Genomic DNA, 18,493 nt, shown 5'->3' with positions numbered 1-18,493 from the left:
ACTCCCTTTGAAATAATGAATAAAAGTTCCAATAAATATATTTATCATGCTTTAGTCTGACCTATAAGAAGAATTTTAGAAAATCTATAATAAATATTAGCGAAAAAGCTATGTTTTTGCAGTTTCACGAGAGAAATGTATATGAAAATTGTTGTCAGATATTGATTTGCAGATATATTTTAGCATATATCTTTCACATAGTTTAGCAATGATAAATATTTGATAACGGCGATAAAACAGAAATTAGTCGATAAATCTTTAATTCGAATGTAGACAACATTTTCAAAATGTTTTACTAACAATATTAACTAACAAAACTATATTTTCATTATACATATATATATATATATATATACATTATGTTTACCATAATTCGGTTAAAAAATATGATAGTTTATATTTGTTATTAAATTAGAATATAAAATAATTTAATTTACGAAGTAATGATTATTGTCTTGTTTTCATTTTATTTTTGGTCTTCATTATTTTCAAACTCTTCAATCCACATGTTATTCATTTTCTTACAATTTTTTGGCTCTATATTGTTAATTAGCTAACTTGTTTATATATGTTAAAATTACAATTATAAACTGTTACAAATCATATTATATACATATAATTGCAAAATTTCGTTTCCGTCAATTGTGGTAATGTAAAGTTTTACTAACAATATTAACTAACAAAACTATATTTTCATTATACATATATATATATATATATATATATATATATATATATATATATATATATATATTTAATTAAGAAGAAACATTCCGTAATAGATAATTAATTTTTAATTGATTATCAGTTTTATTCTTGATAATATACAGAGTCTTTAGTGTATTATTGAAGTTATATTGAAAAAGAAGAAGATAATTCAATTATTAATAAAAATTTGTTGCTTGATAATAATGAAAGTTCTAATGACATAAATAATCAAAGCTTTACAAATAGATATTTCAAACTGCGATTCATTTGAAAATGTTGAAATTGCTCATTGAGGCGGAATTAAATTTACCTTTGATGTTTGAAATGTCTATAAAAAATTGAATCGAATAACTTCCTATTATTATATCGAATTGGCTTATTATATATTTCTTGAAAGAAAAAAAAAAAAAAATGTCAATTCTAACGAGACGATGCGAGGCTCGAGTGAACGATAAATTTGTCGCATGAAAAAGTTTATTAACCAAAAAAGTGGATTATCCTGTCGGTATTACAATATCGAATATGTATAGAATTTCGTTGGGATCGATTTAAGAATGTCACATTGGCAAATCTGTGCTTCTTATTTTTTACCTTCCTTCGCCACATATATTATCAACGAAATGTTTTGTAAAAGTCTTTGGTACATTCGAGTTGAGAGCGATGAGGATATTTGACTTTAAAGTACAAATCCCCGAATGGAGCATATAAATTATATTACCCACGAGGATTCACCAACTTATCCCAGCATTATAAATTTCTACCCTCTTATTGGGACGGGATTGAGTAGGAGAAGCGTAGGAGAAAAATAATAATATCGATCGGCCGATGGTAACGTAAGGGCGATGACGCGGATACCTAACGAGATAAACCATTTACATTTTAGATAAAGTGTGTACCGAGGTGCTTGGCCAATTCGAAATCAATCGATAAGTCGAGGAGAGAGGAGGGACAAATTAATAACTGACGATAATTAAATAAACATCTATCCCCGAGACCGTTGATGCTTGATTTTGACTGAGTCTCCGGCAAGATGCGTCAGCGCAGTTAGGCATGATGTAGCAAATTTTAACCAAACGAAATCTACTACAACTTTCTCTGAAAATTTACTTTCTACGAACGCAATGCATTTAGAAAATATAATAATATTAGAAACGACGAATTTTCTAATATAAAATAACTATTTTTACTCGATTCACTCCAAATAGTCCGATAAATTTGACGATATATCATTGTAAACTAAACAATTATTACAACAATTTCCATAAATTCTCTATGTATTTTATTTATGAAAATTTGTCATTATTCCAATAATGAATGTTGAATTGAAAAAAAATATCCAAGGCAGATTATAAATGTATTGTTCCAAATTCAATTCAAATTAAGACTTAAAATGGAATATCATTTCAAAAGGTAACATGGCTCGAGAATGTGAAAAATAAGTTAAATTTTCGAAATTCTGCATGGTAAAACAAAATAAGTTTTTTAAAATTTCAATTTTCTTATTGATTATTCACAAATATAATGTTTTTTTTTTAATGACAAATTTGATCAATGCTGACCGTTCTTTTGAAAAGTAAGCAAGGATCTTTGTATAATTTTAAACCTAAAATAGAGAGAAAAAAAACTTAAACTCTTAAAACCTGTGCGTTACTAGTTAAATGAAGGAAAGACACGTGAAAAGTTTTAAATTCTAATTTTAAAACTAAAGGGTAATGTTTGAAAGAAACATAAATTTTATTATAAAAGCGACGTAAGATTTTTTTTTTGTTTTTTTTTTTGTTTTTTGTTTTTATAATAATAGAAATGAGTCAAATAAAGTCTCTTTGGACGTCTTTTATTTTACAGCTAAAATAGCATGTAAATCAATGAAGATTGGATGAGCATTTTGTGCTTGGCCAATGTGAAAAAATCAATTTTAATTTTCAGGAAAATGTCCTCAAAGTTCCAAAAAGTCCTAGGGCACGTAGCCGTACACGCAGTAGTACTGAGCAATTCAAAGTATAAGATCAAAAGAATTTTCTTGTTTTATCGGATATTATACTACGTTTTACAGGAGCTTGGGTTCTTTATAAACTAAAAAGATTAAGTCGATTGTTTGTAAATTGTAAATTAATGTTACAATTTAATAATTCATTTTGACCTTATTCTTAATTTGAGCAGTATATAGTTAATTCAGTTGTAAATAGAGAATCTGAGTCAGTATGAAACGAAAAAAAAAAAAAAAATTATTTCTCGAGAAACTTTGTTTGACTTTCATGACTTTTCATGCTGGTTACTGTAGTTAAAAATAAAAAAAAAAAAACTCATTAGATAACTCTTTGGAATTCGAAATATTTTACTGTTGAATTATTTCCGTTGAGACCTACTTTTTCTGAGATAATTAATTACCTATTAGCAAACTTATGAGATTTATATGTCAAAAAATAGATTTCGACATTTACGTGCCTTTTTTTTTTATATTGTTTTAATTTTGGAGCGATATTTTTCATAATATTTTTCATCGATAATTCAATTGAGATAATAATGTTTAATATAATTAATTTTAATAATTTATAATTATGTAGAATTTTAGGAATAATTGCTATAAATTATAATTTCTGTTTTTAACGAAGACTTAAAATTATTACCACCGCTGTTTCTATCCACTGATATAGGAAAAGAATTTCCATTTTTTTTTAATCATTCAAGATTTTGTAGTTTTTAAAATAGGATTAAAATATCGATCATTTAAAATTGATAATTATATGCTTGAGGTTAAATCTTGCAGTATGTTAATCAAATTAATTTCACGTTCAAAAATTTTTATTTATATAAATGAAATACTGTAATAAAATTTAGTATTTTAATGAAATAATCGAAATGATAAATTTCTCTGATATCATTACAGACTTATTATTATGAGATTTGAATGAATTTATTCAGATAATTTTCTAGATAAAACCAAATTAGAATTTTCATGTAAAATAGCGTATAAATCTATGATACGTGTGAAACTATTTTCATTATTAAAATTTATTCATTCGCAATGTGTTTAATGATTAGTCAGATCGTTCTGAGTCATTTCTCTAATAGGGAGAGAAAGATTCGAGAAATTAGGAAAAAAGGAAAAAAATATCCTAAGTCGGTGATCGCATTATCTTTAGAATTTATTGCCGAGATTAATGTAAAGAAAGGAGTCGAGTGATCGGCCTACATTCTAAGATTAGTGTGTCACAGATTCGTGAATCTTAAATTTTTTTACTTGAACGCTACTCTAATACTTAACATATAATGTATTCATTTTATGCATTATATTGTAAAATAAAACATTTTTCTAAAACTGAAATATACCCGCGTGCATTTACAATATCATGTTATTGTACGTTGATATCCATAAGAATATAAATATTTTAAAATGTTACGCTCCAATAATTCCAGTCACTTTCGCATGTCCGTAAAAATTTAATATAATCATAAAAATGAAATTCAATACTCTATTTTATTACGTTAAAGGTTTGATAAATTTGCAAAATATTATCTAATATTTCAGAATAACGATAATGTATCTTACTTAATTCTGAAATTGTCAACTAAATGGTAGAATGTCTTTAAATCGTCGATTAAAACAAAAGATTTATTATTAAAATTTATAATAAAAATAACGAGGCACCTTCTTGTTAAAAAAAATGAAAAATTTTTTTTAACGCTATTAACAATTTTAAATGAAAAATATTATCGTATTGTTGTGTAGCATAAATTTAATAACAAATTTGTAGACAACTACAATTTAATATATGTATATACCTCTGGTATTTGGTTTTTAATATTTTATTCTTTACTTGACGATTCGTCTTTGGAACCGAATAAATAATTGATTTAACGTCAAAAATAAAATAAAAATTTTTTCTCTAAGATTAATTAAGACTGTATGTTAGTTTTGAAAAATTTCCCAAATACTGTCAACTTATTGCAAGATTTACATGCACGGATATATATGATTTAATTTGCACATCAACTATCACTTCACAGATCTATATTTATGAAAAATTGTTTTTGTCTACTAGTGTCGATTTTACAAAATTTATGAAAAATCTCATGAAAATATGTAAAAAATACGATATATACAGCTTTAAAAGTAAAAATACAAAGGATAATATTTTTACAAGAACTATTTTTCATTTGACCTATTTTACTCTGATTTGTAGCCATTTAAACTATACGAAAAAGTAATATTATCTATTATTTTTAAGTTCTTTAAAATAATAGACAATTAATTATTTAACCAATTGTACACATACACACATACACTCACATCTACATTCAATTCTATTAACTATCTCAATTCTATGTTAATCGATCAGTATTCTTAAATCAATAATATTATCTTTGATGAAATTTTAATTTAATTTAATATTGTCGCTTAAAAAGAAAAAGAGAATAATGTATTTAGGGTTCGATAATATTTATCCAGTCTTTGCAAATGATAAATAATTACAATATGAAACTAAACATTAATTTTCATGATTAAAATCAATCGGAATCAATGAGACTCAATGAGAATTTATAAGGTTTTGCTGTAAAGTTTATCATTACTATACTCCAAGTATTTAATACGACATTTTTACTAATATAATTAATTTCAATTTCATGCACTTTGTGATAACATTATCTAAACAATCATATTATAAACACAAGCATATAAACACAAGCATAAATATAACAGAAAACATAAAATACAAATATAAAATACAATTAGAAATTATATTAACTAATAACATTTTATTAATCAGTCATATTTTTTTATATTTAAATACGTATATATATATATATATATATATATATATATATATTTATACACATATTTTTTTCTTTGAATTTTCAAAGAAGAGTATAATAACAGTATAATAAGAGTAAAACACTCGATCTAATAAATTATTGTAATTGGAAAGATAATTTATAATGACTATCGGATAAGTTGGTGTCTTTATTTTAGAATATTTCAACATTGTTATGATTAATATGCATCAAGAATTTTTTTTTTTTTTTAATTGACATAGTTGTCGATTATACGCCATAAGATTGAAAAATCAATGTCATTAATTTCCAATAGATTGCAGTCGTTAAAATTTTATAAATGCTTTCTGTGTACTTAAGAATTAATTTCTCGACTACTTTTTGATTTCTAACCTAATGTCAACAATTTGTAATTTCTGTTTCTCTTTTCTTTCTTTTTTTACTGGAAAACATCTGTTTAAGTATTTTTTTTTTCATTTTTTTCAAACATTATACAGACACGTTTTTGTGTAGTTGTTTTTTTTTTTAATTGAAACGAGCGCGCGTAGTTTCTAACTTGTAAGCAACTGCTTTGCGTAAATACTTAAACAAACAAGCTTGAAAAGCGGTGGAATATTTGCTTGAAAATTTATGTACTTATTATTCGAATATAATACGTAAATTATCTGTATAAGAAAAGAGATTTTTATAAACATTACATTAACTGTCAAAGATACTTTACAGAGATTTGCTATTGATAAATACTCAGTGACTTGAAAATTTCTGTTTAAAGTTTCTAACAATACATATTATTCGTTATTTTTGGAGTCTTTTATATATTATATATTGTTTAAAAAAAAAAAAAAAAAAATATACGCATATATGCTATTTCCTGAATGTAGGTTGCATCGGTATCTACATCGTATTCATCTTGGTCGTCATCTTGATGCAACACATCGAGAACAATCAAGATTTTACCGAGAGCAAGTATTAAAATATCTATTACGACGTTTTGATTATTTATTTTCATGTTTATGAGCTTATTATCCTGCGTATCCTTGAAATATACCTTGAATATCCTGAAATGTAATCAACGTTAAGAGATAATTTGAGACATATAGCGAACTCCATCTTTTAATCGCGCGTTTAATAATAATCTTTTAAATTGAAATGATAACGAGCGTGTAACGTTCGTAATGGAAATCCTTTCTTTCATCCTAATATTCGAGGCATTGAAATGCAGTTGCCATAACTATAATCTCGTTATAATAAGCGTGGAATTTACATTGAACGAATGTGAATATTTGCGTTCTTATCTACTATTTACGAAGCGACAGTCTGTCTTATCAATATACGTAAAAGGATACACAGGCCTTAATAAGGACTGCAACACGAGTTGCAACGTAGATACTAGTTAAGCGTAATGTACACAGTTGTGTTTGAGTACGTACGTAAAGGCACAGAATCCTTAAGGTAAAATGTAAGGCTAAAACAATGAAAGTCTCGTGGAAATTTTCAACAGAACGGATTCCGGCACTTCGGGACTCCGAGGCACAGAGTGTCTTCGAGCAGGATCGCCAGGAGGAGCCGACCGCGCAGATGCCTAGGCGAAGCCGAGCCTACGGCCTCCATGCAAAACTCGGTGAGTCTGATCGAGACGCCCCATTCGTTTCCGACTCCAAGCGACCTATCGTGGATAGCTTTCTTATCGCGTTAAGTTATTCTCGAGACCCCTAACGCGATTAGCACTTGCAGTACTCAGCCTTTCGGGCGTATGATAATGGCGGTTGGAAATCGAGACGCCAGCCGCGTCTACGTACTCGTTATTGCGTCACATTAGCTGGGTTTCGACGGGCAATCGCGCATTTAAGTCAGTGCGCTTCAAGGTTGTTTGTTGCGGAAGTGTTTGAGGAAGGTATCTGGTGCCGGAGCCGGAAATACCATAGCCCGGAATGTTCGATGGATATCGGGAACGAGAACTTTATTGTCCTGAGAATATCTTACGATCTTATAGCGAATGATTGATTATGTTGTCATTTATGTGGGATCGATTAGTAATAATGTCTTATTCAATTTACTGTCAATCGCGTAACAATGGCATTAGAATAATTTTGAAGATTTTTTGTCTACGGTATAAAACATTTGCGCGTGAATATCGTTCAAAGAGTGAACGAAATGTTGATACATTTCTTCAACAAATTTCCTCGACGCCTGGTATCAAGGCGAATGAGATTTTTCTCTTCAAAGACAAATGTTATTTATAATTTCAAAGAGGACACGAAGTTTCATGAATTTCATAAAGTGATTTAATATTCGGTCAATGTTTTCGAAATAACACGATTGACCTAACTACACGCTCGATATATAACGAAATAATTCCTACATTTATACAAAGCTTAAATATTATATTCAAATTTATATGCGTTTAATAACATGCTCATGGAATACCATATTTGATACGAATTTAATATTTATTTTTGTGCAAAAACTTTCCATTTCCAACTAATATTAGCGAATATGAATTATTATGACGACGGTCGTTATTGTTATCCGTATCGTTGTAATTGCTGCTGTTGTTATTATTATAAAAAATTATTTTTACGTGGCTGTATAAAAACAAACAGCAGCATATAATATTAGCGCTTCTACAATCATGTATCTAGGCCCACTACACCGTTTAAAAAAAAAAAAAAAAAAAAAAAAAAAAAAAAAAAAAAAACGCAAAGAGAAAAAAAAAGAAAGAATAACGTAACGCTTAATTAATTATTACACTTATAATGTGTAATTCCACGTTAATTTCGAGAACGTATAGTACTGAGTACATGCAATTTTTAAAAATATTTGTCTCGTTTTGCTCAAAGTTAGTCAAAGCTCAAAAGCACACTGATTTTTGTCCAGTGTTACAATAATCTGCGGGAGAATTTTAATGCGACGTTATTCTCACTATTTTTGAAAACAAGCATCCCGAACCCATACTCAGCACACTAGACCTTAAGGATCTAAGAGGACAAAAAATTCGCCACAATCTCCATTGCCGTAGACGTAGCAATCGAGCGCGAGCAGGCGCTCAACGGTGAGGTCCCGAGTCAGGCACTGAAGCGGTCCCTGTCGATAAGGCCGGAGGGTCTCATTCGCGAGTTCCTCTACGACACGAGTCCCGTGAACGGACAGGAGTGGAGAAGCGCGTCCACTCTGGCGAGGATCCTTCTACTGTTGCGCGGACCCCACATGTTCCTGCTCCAGCTGTTCGTACCCGTAGTCAACGAGACGTCGCAGAAGCGCGGATGGTCCAAGATGCTCAACTGCATCCAGATCGCCGTCACCCCGATCGCCGTCCTCTGGATCTTCAAACGTTAGTGGTCATTAGAGATGACGCGTGCATGTGTGGATCGAAATTGAGAAAGAGGAGGATAGCGGGAGGCCGTTTCCCATCGATCTTTTCTCATTCTGATATTCAGCCGTGACTTCGGTTTTATTCCGTTACTAATGGGACTGCGATCGACAAATGTTCCACGATTTGATATTTCGATGCCTTTTTCTTTTTTTTTTTTATAAATGCTATTCTGCCTTGTTTGTGATTCACTATTGCATTGGCTTTCTGCGGCGACTTTGTGTTTGCGATTTTCTTTGTTCATCGTGTTTCTCCTTGTGAAAATGGACGGTCGTTCAAGTTTTCAAGGCAAATTATTTGTTTTTTCTTGCAAGTTTCAAGTATATTATTATTGCTTATTAAGCGCGATGTAGCAATTAAAGTAAGGAACTAAGTACGATGTGTTTAACGATATTTACAATTTCTACTTACACGTTACGTCAACAAGACGACGGGGAAAGTTCCGTAACGTGAGTTATATTTGTATTTTCTAAAGCAACTCGTGATATCTGCTCCACGGCTTAAATACTTTTATTAAAAAAAGAAAAGTTGATTATTAGTTGATTTGAAACATTAAGAAATCGATCAAATAATTCACTCAGGTTAGTCCTTTAGTCAACTCATTTCAACTTTTGTTCGTTAGATTGGCATAAGCATTTATTATCGATCTTGTATTTCATTTTACCTATAATATTCCTTGTACGGAATATTTTGTCCCTTTCTTTTTTCTTTTTTTCAATTTTCAAGAACACGTCATGATTTAACTTTCTTTAAAGTAAAACCATTCCTCTTGAGGGAGAAGAGATTGGTTTCTTTGTAAAATTATCATTTTGCGTCATAAAATTCATTTAACATTAATACTTATAAATTAATAATTCTAAATTTATTTTAATTTGATAAAATGAAGAAAATTCTACTTTATATATTCCTCTTTTATAAAACTGACATTCGTATTGAGTTTCTTATGCTCTATATACGAATCGGTTTGCTATCTTGATTAAATATTCTATCAACTCAACAACTTTCTCACTACAAACTGAGTAGATACGAATCAACAAGATATACCTCCATTGCGTTTAACTATTAATTTATGTTCTAACGGTATTTGTCATAAGTTCTGTTAAAATTATTTGAGTCCCATGACTGGGCCAAAGATAGAAGTTTTAATGAAAGTTGATAGTTTCGATTGAAATCAGAAATTTCGACAAAACTCGATTATTCCAACTGAAGTCGAGAATTTTGTAGATAGTGATTAATTTTGAAATCTTGAAATAATCTTTAGATATCTTGAGTTTTAAGGAACCTAAAAGCAATTTGAAAGATATATAATTTTTAAAAATATTATTATGCTACATTCCTGTTTTCAATCGATAATAAGAATAAAAGTTATATTTATTATAAAATGAGCTAGAAACATCTAGAAACAAAACGGTGATTCCTCAAATATATAAGTACATATTTAAAATATAATAGATATAAATTAATGAAGTATTAATTGATTGGAAATTGAGATAGATAAATAGAGAGAGAGAGAGAGAGAGAGAGAGAGAGAGACTGAGAGTGATGGTAAGAGGCAATTACGTTACAACCTGATTTTATTAATATTTTTCATTAAAAATTAGGACCCATATCTTATTTATTTAGAATATTCTAATCGCAGTACTATTAATTATATACTGAAATTTAAGAAAATATTATAATTATTTTATTGTCCTACACAGCTTTCTAATTATTTTACTACAATAATTTTTTAAATCTAATTATTTGGTAAATAAAAGTTTTTATTTCTATTGATTAAAATTGTTGGTACTCTTAAGATTATTTACTTAAATTACGTAAAATACTTAACATTATTCTATAACACTTAATGCATAGTTTTAGGATATTTTAGAAAGGGGATTTACAAAAAATTTTAATTAAATTAAACTGTTAATTAATGACAACGTATTTTGTAATTAAGAATATTAAGGCAGAATTAAAGATTTTCTTAGATAATACTAGGAATTTTAAAATAAAAATCCTCAAAATGATAACTCCAAATGGTATATATTTAATTTTTATCCAGGTATTTTCCGTTCTGTTGCGAGATATTCGTTAATCCAAATAATACACTACTTTAATTTTATTTATCTTCATAGCTTGAAATATTAATCGCATACGTATAATTAATTAGGATATTTTATATTTATTTGAAATATCAAGATCATTGCATGTACATTCGTGTTAATAGTAATACGCGTGATATTTGAAAATTTTAATGCAATTTTCATTATTTCCATAAGATATCATTTATGAATATGTATATAGGGAATTGTGAATGCATGTGTGAAATTTAATTTAAATATATAATTATTGATAATATATTAGCACACAGTGGAAGGTTTTAAATTATTGAGAAATATTAAAGGCTTTTAGGCAAACCGTCAAATATTCTATTAAATTTTAGAAACTTCTTATCATAATTTTTTAGTGTGAAGGTATCAGATTTTTTTACTTGTTATCCGAGGCAATATTAGCTAGTTTTGTCAATAGCTTGTTGATATAAAATTTTTGTACGGAATATTCGTGAAAAACTTAGATAACATGCTTTTATCGGTGCTTCCATTTCCTCTACTTGCATCCCATCTCTTTTTATATTTATCATTGTCTAATAATGCATTTTCAATGATTATTTATCCGAATAATTTCTAATTTTTCTGATTTTTTTTTTGTTTTTTTGTTTTTTTGTTTTAAAGGTAATTATTAATATCCTTATTCTCTACAAAATACACTGTTGTATAAAGATATAAATCGAATATTCAATTCGAATTAATAAATATTTGTGAAGTTTGTTATATTGTAGAAATACTTATACCGTTCATTTATAAGAATATATCATAAACTTTCTTTTCATTGAATATAAAAGAAGTATTAAAATTTGAAAATTTATGTTGAATTTAACTTGGAATCTTCTGTTAAAAGTTTATTCGCCCGCAAGGATTAGCTAAAAAGATATGGCGGTGCGACAGTTATTTTAATGATTTATGAGTTTGAATGGGATAAACTACTGCAATCTTATTTTGACATTGTAAGTAAAATTAATTAGCCTTTGTTTAAAATATTTTCTCCCATTGCGATTTAATTTTGTCTATACATTTAGCATGTAAATAAATTTGAATCAATTGATGCGCAGCTAACAAAATTCATTGAAATTCATAATAGAATAATAATAAATTCTATCGCCGTACGTTAACATTATTCACCTCCTTTGGAAAATTTTATGCCCATAATTTATAATCTTCATGCAATAAAATTCGATATGAATTTACTTTATTTTATATAATTTAGTTTAATCGTTAAGTGAAATTAATTATATCACATGTAAATTTTATAATAATTTAACAAGCCTTTATTAATATGTAATAGGAGAAAAAAAAAATACATTTCATAGTCTAATTGATAATCTGTTTTGTATTCAATGAATAACGTAATAATGTATTACATCGTTAAATACAAAATACGCCTATGTACTTATATATATACGACGTAAATACAAAATGGAGCGAATTAAAAAGAAAATATCTTTTTGTCATTTCAATCACTCGAATAGCACAAAAGTGATTCAACGGCTTTATTAATATTTACATTTTTTTCCTTTACAGTGAACAACATCAAATTTGGAAACATTTCCTTATTGACCATTTGCTTTGCTTGCACTTGTACGATAGCTGTCATAATGTTCGCACTCACCTCTGTTGATAGAATTCCCAGACTGCACAACGTAAGCTTGAACTATTGTTTTTAGTGCGCATTCTTACATCTGCCCTTCGATTGTCTTATACGAATAATAAACTTTTATGAAAAACTTCTTTTAATGTAGGTGTAGCTCGATGAAAATCCTTAATCTTGGAATCGTTTTGTCAACAAAAAAATTATCACATTTATTCAACTTGGGTTTGTAAATTGCTACGTGGCACAACATTTTATAAAGAGACATTATGACAATTAATTATTCTAAATGACCGCACACATAAAATAAAAAATTATCCATACCGCGTACGATTAATAGCCATTACTTTTATCGTCATTACAGTTTTTCTTATACGACTGCACCTTTTAAGTCTATAAATCTAGCTTGCACGGATTAATGATCATATTTAATGTAAATGAAAATTAAGTTTAATGATAGAGTATAACATTATGATATTATAATCGATGATATATTAGAACATACATAAAAGAAATTTTAGTCAAGTGCATTCAATTCGAGGTACAAAGCTCGTTGTTTGCCTCCCCCCCCCAACCCCAAGCCCCCCAAATGTTGTGAATAATGCTCAAATTTTTTTAATTAATAATATTACGACATCTTTTGCTTACAAATGTCCTTCTGCTAATAAGATATCAAGTAATGTTAATAATTTTTACTTCTTATCTCAAAGCAAATGCACTTGGGGAATCACTTGTTTTATTGAAATATAATTTTTGCATGACTATGCTCTGCCCGCCCTCCACACAGTCTCACTCAAATACATCTAACGAAGAAGGCCGAGGGTCGCGAATTAAATTGTAATGTGAACAAATTGTAATGTAAAGAACATCCCGATCCCCCCGTGGCCATTTTCCACTGTGGAAAACCGATCGCGGAGCCAAAAGAAAGGGTGGGTGGGAAATTGGACTTGGGCGGCGGTGGATAGTGGCGGGGGATGGCGGGGGGTGGATAGGTGCGATGTAACAACGACGAAAGTGACGAGTTGGCTTTGATCAATCGTAGGCGATGGCGTTCCTTGGAGTCTTGACGGCCATGATAGTCGTTTACGCGGTCGCCGAGGAGGTCATGGCGGTTCTGCAGTGCATCGGCTTCGCGAGCGGCATTTCCCAAGCTATGCTCGGCATCACCCTCCTCGCCTGGGGCAACAGCATCGGTGGTAAATACTCATTGCCGGAGGTTAATTAGTCGCGAGCCGCGGGAAGCCGCGAGAGGGCGGAGGTCTAATAGATCGTCGGCTCTGTTGCTTTCGCTCGCCACTTGTTTTTTTGTTTTTTTTTTTTTTTTGTTTTAAACGACATGGTAGACGATGACAGGGGCCAGGGGGTAGATTAGGCCGTCGCGTTAGTAATCGCCAAGTTCTAATGAGGCCGTCGGGATGACGGGGCGCGATTCCGGTTCGCGTTTTATCATGTATGCGGAAAGGCACTTTAGTATATTTTTTTCTTATTTTAATGGGAGTAATGGTGAAGCATTCCTGAGGGGACTTGTTCTAAATTAGAATTTCTCCGCTTGGGGGAAAGAAGTAGGCTTTCGATATATGCGGGACTGACACTTGGCAATTCAAGGCAAATTATATCGACATTCCCGAGAGATCAATCATCGTCTTTCCGCTGGAATTTTATATGTTCTCTATTATTATAAATATGAGATCGAAGCGGCGTATTTACATCTCAAATTTAAAACATAATTTATCAATATAAGTAATGAAATTGTTCAAGCAATTCACCAAATGTTAATCAAATGTTACGAATAAGAATGATAGTGCATTAAAATTATATATAATTTTGTATATCTTATTTTATCTAATGCTTTATATTATCTATTTTTGTAGGATCTTACGCTTATTGGCTCGAATTTTTTGTAATACTGACAAAATACAAGACAAAATATTATTTAATTCAATTTATTATATTATTTATTATATATCTGCAAAATGACAGTTTACTTATTAGAATGCTTTTTTTTTTTTTTTTTTAATAACGGTTAACTTATTTACTCGTTAATATACTGCACATTCTGGATGAAAAATTTTGAAGAAAGATAATTTTAATACATCCGCGACCGCATACACACACGCGCATCTATGTATAGGGTTACGCTGGAGTATGTAGATTCGAAATTAGCAATATTACACAGGGATACAGAATGGATGCAGCGTTCTATTTTAATTATAAAAGTTATTTACTTTATAAAAAGATTATGATGAAATTTTATTTTCTCATAAAAAAAAAAAAAAAAAAAAAAAAAAAAAAAAAAAAAAAAAAAAAAAAAAAATCAAAAAAACAAAAAAAAACATTAATCCACTGCTCAATTTCGAATTGTAATTACATGTTAGAGTAACAAGTTATCCTTACATAGTGCATTATGCATGAATATCTTATGTTATATTCAATATTGCATTATAATGAAAATTAATGTCGAAAATACGCTAAAAGTTTAATTATCCACATTTAAATTTATTTAATGAATACGTAATTTATGTTCTTTTATAAGTAAATGTATAAGTCTTAATAAATCCATTAAATTTTGTTTCTTTGTATAAACACTAGTACGTTTCTAAAATATCGGATAACGAATTTAATTGGAATTCAACTACGGTCTATTTGAATAGATTTTTTCTGTTGAAAAAAAGTGAGCATATTTTTAATGAAGGAAAAAATTTTCAGATTACATACACAGCGTCCCTTCTATAATAATAAATAATTGAGAAGCTCATTAAAAGTTTGTAAATTGTATTAAATGATAATCAACGATAATCTAAAATAATTTTATTTCATAATCACGCTTAGATTATTAGAATTACGGGATAAACACTATTGAGCATTAATTAATATTAAGGTGCTTTACCAGGAATTAAGAGCGAATTACTATTTAGTGATTTAAGACTTAGCGTGAAGATAATGAAACTCAATATATCAATTTGTTTGCATAAGATATGTCCTTTTAATTAAAAATTTTTATTGTACGTTGACTTCATTATAGAGCTTAAATATATTTATTTTTAATTAAATATTTACATAGATAGTAGATTATGATGTATTATATAATTAAAAGTTTGAAATTAAAAATTTAAAAATATGATTAAAATGAAGAAGACCAATCATAATATTCATAAAGAATTTATAAAATATCTATAAAATTGTATTTTTCTAAATAATTATGTAGTTAAAAGATGATGAATTACTCTAACTATTCTCTAAAACATTTTCTTATTATACCAAACAATCTTATCTTGAAATTCATTCACAAAGTTAAAATGACAATGCTGATATATCAATTAAAAGATCTAAAATAGCCTGATAAGAAATATTTTTTTAACACATAAGCATTAAAAATTCCCGGTTTACGTTTTAATTATGAATTATTTACACGAAATTATCAATATGCTAAACTGCATTAATACATTAATCATACGTAGATCGATTAGTTTTTCGTTATTATTGGTTAAAATTTGAAGATTTTTTCACGAACAAAAAAAAAAGATATTTTATTTCTTAAACAAATTCTAATACAACGCCAGTACGTGAATCACAACGTTCGATCGCTAAAATGATTATCTTGCGCGTCGTATATATGGGGAGCTACGGTATTAATATATCACAATATCGATATTTAGTTTAAACTATTATGCATGTCGATGTTTTTTGCGAACTCCGTAGCTCAGAAGCGCAAGAAAAGCAAATAAATTTATCAGCCAAATCAGCGATATACGTGCATTATTAGAGCATCGATTATAATTTAATTAAGAGGGGTGAGCTTATTGAAAACCCATGATAGCCACGAACCGAAGCGATCGAATGAAAGTGGCGGCCGGGTTCGACATTGTCCTAGGAGACTTTCTGCAGAGCCTTTTTTTCTCATCTTTGGGGAAAATCGTAATGAGCCGAGCGGTCATAAGGCACGTAATGAAACTCGCAAAGGCCATACATCGACAGACGTCATTAAAATAATTGGTGTCATCCCGAATCCCTTGTGGGTGGATTATGGGGGGGAGGGGGTGGGAGGGAGGGAGGGGGTGAGAGGGACGCGATACATTCGACGAGGCCGTGGTCCGCGTCGTTATCGAGCAGAGATCGCCGGCGTCTCTCCCACCAGAGTAGCCGAACAATACAAAGCTGAGAGCCCCGATCATCGAAACTCCACAGATCTCATCTCGAACGTGACGATTGCGCGCAAAGGCTTCCCGCGCATGGGTTTCTCCGCGTGCTTCGGTGGGCCGATGTTCAATACCCTCATGGGCTTGGGTCTGAACTACGGCATAAGCGCCGCGCACTCCCAGGAACTCTTCGTCCGTGTGCGCACGAGCAACATGGCGCCAGGCTGCCTCCTCTTCCTCTTCTGCTCCCTCCTCTGCTCCATCGTCTACCTCAACGCTACGGGCTTTAACGCAAGGAAGTCCTATGGTTACCTGCTCTTTACCCTTTACGGCATCTACCTCTTCATCAACGGTCTCAGCGAGATCAAGTTCATACATCCGCTGGGTACCGACCATCGTCCCGATGGGGTCTTATAGACTACGCCAGGTACCTTACATTCTTAACGCATAACCTGCGCATTACCTGCCCCTCGACCGTGACCGCTTTCTCCTTAATATATAATTTTACTCTTGATATTAGCTTTTGGTAAGGGCCGCTAAAATCTGCCCACATAGTAGACATTGAAGCGAAAGCCGTTCATTTATCCTCTATTTTCTGTTTATTAATTCCCAGCTTATATAATAATTATAGTTATCCTAGCACTAGACAAACTAACGATTCTATTTTCTTTTTTGCAGGTACAGAAAGTATAGTAGAGATTTTTCATTATTATCGTAGTAATATATTTCCTGAAATGAAATTGCTGATCAACAACGGTTGACATTTAACACGACATAGAAGAAGATTATTGCATTTTGACGGTGTAATGCGTTGTAATTTATAATTTTTTTTTTTTTTACACTACTTTTCACTCGTTCCATGTGTATAATACATTGATGATGATGATGATGATGATGATGATGATGATGATGATGATGGTAATGATGATTAACGTCGAATAAAGCTGGAGTATTAAGTTAATGTCACAAACATCGATTAGAATTATCATTCGGCATTCATAATTACTTTAATAACTTTAATTCGAAAGAGAAAATTGCTATTCGTATTCTAATTGTGCGCATATCGAGTAACGAAATTTTTGCTTGCGTTGTTCTCTATTCCACTCGCCAAAGAGGAAATGTATAAAGAGACGAGTGTTTTCATATCGTTGGTATTTTAATAATAATAAACTCGAGTGAGAGAGAAGGAGAGAGTGGGCGAGAGAAAAGAAGGAGGAAGTAAGCGTAGCGGTAAAAGAACGAGCAAGAGAGTTTCTTACGAGTGGCAAAAGAAAAATAACGAGTGGGTGTAGTAATATCGGACGGCAGCGGCACTCAAATTAAATCAAACCGAGGAAAAGCTGGCGCACGAGACCCTCAAAAGAGAACTTGAATTAATTTAAACAGAAGAAAATACGGGCTGCAAAGAGCAGCCGAAACTATCCAAGCTGACGCCTAGGATATTATATCAGAATTATTAGTAGTCCGAGTTAAAGGGCTAAAAATCCTTTCTTACGATTTATTTTTTCTATTTCTATGCCACTCTGCCATTATTTTTCCTCTATATCTCTGTTCATGTGTCAAACTAATTTAGGAGAATGCCAAAGAATGGATTTGCTCGTTATGCGGCTATTCATAAAATATCTTTATTTTTATATAATTCCTATCTTTCTTTGCGGTGATATAAAAGTGCATTGATGAGATATAAATTTTGAGTCATTCTTTGGAAATTTTTCATTGCATTGTTAAATGTTATGGATCTGTCTTAGCGTAAATAAAGCTCTTTATTAGAAAAGTAAATTATTGCCTGGCGTGAAATGGCTTAAAGTGCTTTGTAGCT

At 30.3% G+C, this 18,493-nt stretch overlaps 1 protein-coding gene across 1 annotated transcript in view; it reads left to right on the top strand.

The window, feature by feature from the left end:
• The window catches only part of LOC105363742 (sodium/potassium/calcium exchanger 6, mitochondrial), a 21,754-nt gene extending 4,663 nt beyond the window's left edge, over window positions 1-17,091 (top strand). Inside the window, exons 4-9 of the mRNA XM_011501509.1 lie at window positions 6,363-6,443; window positions 6,983-7,102; window positions 8,501-8,812; window positions 12,472-12,590; window positions 13,581-13,734; window positions 16,724-17,091. Of these exons, the coding sequence (XP_011499811.1) occupies window positions 6,363-6,443; window positions 6,983-7,102; window positions 8,501-8,812; window positions 12,472-12,590; window positions 13,581-13,734; window positions 16,724-17,091 (1,154 nt within the window). The remainder of the gene's footprint in view (window positions 1-6,362; window positions 6,444-6,982; window positions 7,103-8,500; window positions 8,813-12,471; window positions 12,591-13,580; window positions 13,735-16,723) is intronic.
• Window positions 17,092-18,493: the final 1,402 nt, after the last annotated feature.

Source organism: Ceratosolen solmsi, unplaced genomic scaffold (assembly GCF_000503995.2).
Source record: "Ceratosolen solmsi marchali unplaced genomic scaffold, CerSol_1.0 scaffold28, whole genome shotgun sequence".
NCBI classification, from domain to species: Eukaryota; Metazoa; Arthropoda; class Insecta; order Hymenoptera; family Agaonidae; genus Ceratosolen; species Ceratosolen solmsi.
This window is presented reverse-complemented; position numbering and strand designations above follow the sequence as displayed.